The sequence below is a fragment of the Ursus maritimus genome, unplaced genomic scaffold (assembly GCF_017311325.1).
Source record: "Ursus maritimus isolate PB19 unplaced genomic scaffold, ASM1731132v1 scaffold_2, whole genome shotgun sequence".
NCBI classification, from domain to species: domain Eukaryota; kingdom Metazoa; phylum Chordata; class Mammalia; order Carnivora; family Ursidae; genus Ursus; species Ursus maritimus.
In genome coordinates, this window is record NW_024424452.1 from 43,845,111 (window position 1) to 43,847,337 (window position 2,227).

Below are 2,227 nucleotides of genomic sequence, written 5' to 3' on the forward strand. Positions count from 1 at the left end.
CCCCCCCCCCCCCCCCCCCCCCCCCCCCCCCCCCCCCCCCCCCGGCCCAAGCTGGTCTGGCCAACTCCAACAGAGGCCACCTTGCCCCAGGCTGGCCTGAGGGGCCTCCCACGCAGAGACCTGCCAGGACTCAGGGCAGTGCCAGCAACCAGCCCCACCCTCCTGCAGTGGAGAAGGAGCTGTTCTGGCTGGGAGAGGGGCCCAACCGGGAGCACCAGGTGGGATGCCCCATTTCTAGGCTGGTGTGTGGACACTGCCCACATTTCCTGCATTACAGCTCCTGGCCCAAGGGCAGCTGCAAGGCCCCATCCTCAACCCAAACTCCCCTCCCTTAAACCTAGGGAGGAAGAGACGGGGAAGGAAATCGGGGAAGGAAATCAGAAGATGGGGGAGAGGACTGCAGCCTTTCATCTCAAAGCCGCCCCCACCCCCGCCACCGTACCAGTCACGGTACTGCCCCCCCCACATTCCTCCCTTCCCAGTGGAGGGCTCATGGCCCCAGACACAGCCAGAGACCATTCAAAAAAGACAGATATTTATTGAAATCAGCAAACTCAGGTTTTTCGAGCCCCAGCCCATGGTGGGCAGCCCTCCCTCCCTATCCCCTCACCCCCACCCCTTAGCCACAGCAAGGGGGATGGAAAATGGGAAGCCAAGAGGGCCCCTGCCAGGGGCAGGCTGCCTCGATGTGTGGTGAGCGCAGCCCAGCTGTGGCTGGGGTGGCAGCCACCACAGGCCTCTCCCTATAAATTAAGTCCCTGCAGCCACAGCTGGGGGGAGGCCTATTGCAGAAGGCAGTGTCCCTGACCCCCGGCCAAGGAATGGATTGAAAGAAAGCCCAGGAGGAAAGAAGCCACAGGGAAAAAGAAGAGGTATGGGGGTGAGGGGTGGCAAGGCCCCCAGATTTTGGTCCCAGGAGAAAAGAAGCCAGCTGGTCCAGTTTTGGTGGGTTTAAAGAAGGGAATGTATTAGTAAGCACAGGGGGAGAGCCTGCCATTGGGCACCCCCCAAGGAGGCAGCGAGGCCAGGCCCCCACCCTGGCCGAGGGGAGTCTGAGAGCCCCAGGGGCTCTCAGGGAATGTCACTGCTAAAATATATATATATATATTAACCATTCATGGGCGGGTGGGCACAGGGCTGGGGCGGGATCAGAGGATCTGGCGGGGCATCCCGTAACCGGTCATGCCGGCCTGGGACGCCCCGCGGTTGGTGCCCATCTGCAAGCCGATGACGTTCTTGCCCTCTTGCAGCTGGTCATCTGAGAAGTTCCGGGGGTTCTCCTTGGACTTCCTGCGGGGAAAGGGAGCACCGGTGAGGAAGGGGTTGGAGGCTGCCCCAGTACGTGTCTCCCTGGACGGGGCAAGGCTTTGTCGGGGACTCGGTGCCAGTGTCGCTCTGCCCTTGAGAGCCTCGAGCTCTCTGAAGCCAAGTCCTTGTGTCTCAAAAGGGACAGTGCCTTCCCATCCCAGAAGAGTTGCAAGGACTCAGGGAGACGACAGACGGGAAAGTGCTTTTTGCAGGACCATTTGCTAGGGACAGGGACAAGGACAGCTCGGGCCGCCCCCAATACTCACTTAGGAAACCAGTTGGGATCCCCAGAGAAAAGCCCATCGTCCCGGGCTACCGCCAGCCCACCCAGGTTCATCAGCGTCCGCTGCACACAGGCCATGTTCTTTCCTGGGAAGGGGGAGGGGGTGTGTTGGCCTCAGCGGCGCTGGGGTCCTGGGGGCCAGGGTTCCACCTCTACCACTTAGGTCAGCGAGCCTGGCTTCCTAATCCCCTTTGTCCCCATACTCTCCTCCACCCCAACCCCCCCCCTGGCCCATTCCTCCATGAAACACACACACACACACAGACCTCTCTGTCCTCAGGGTGCCAGAAACCCACCCCTTCTCCCTGGGCAAGATGGCCCGGCCCGGTCTCTGGTCTTCTGCGTGATGGTACCCTGGCCCTGACCCACCTTCCCAGAGGTCCACAGTCTGGAAGATGTCAGTGGTGTTGATGCCATAGCGCTCGGCCGCCTGCAGGAACTGAGAGATCTGCTCCATCTGCTTGAAGGCCATAGTGGAGGCCTGGATCTTCTTCACTGGGGCCTGTCCCTCAGGGTACAGCCCGTTGATGAGCTCACACAGCACCTGGGTGAGGACAGCAGGGGTGCAGAGGTGAGGCCACGCTGGCTCCGGAGACAGGGAGTCCCTGAGGTTCCTGTCCTACCTGAAGGCAGCTC

The 2,227-nt window shown here is 61.5% G+C and overlaps 1 protein-coding gene across 1 annotated transcript in view; it reads right to left on the minus strand.

Moving 5' to 3' along the window:
• Positions 1-518: 518 nt before the first annotated feature.
• Positions 519-2,227, minus strand: part of LOC121103639 (transgelin-2-like) — a 2,161-nt gene continuing 452 nt past the window's right edge. Inside the window, exons 2-4 of the mRNA XM_040634477.1 lie at positions 1,961-2,210; positions 1,575-1,677; positions 519-1,290 (exon numbers count right to left, since the gene is read on the minus strand). Coding sequence (XP_040490411.1) covers positions 1,149-1,290; positions 1,575-1,677; positions 1,961-2,210 — 495 coding nt within the window. The 3' untranslated portion in view covers positions 519-1,148. The remainder of the gene's footprint in view (positions 1,291-1,574; positions 1,678-1,960; positions 2,211-2,227) is intronic.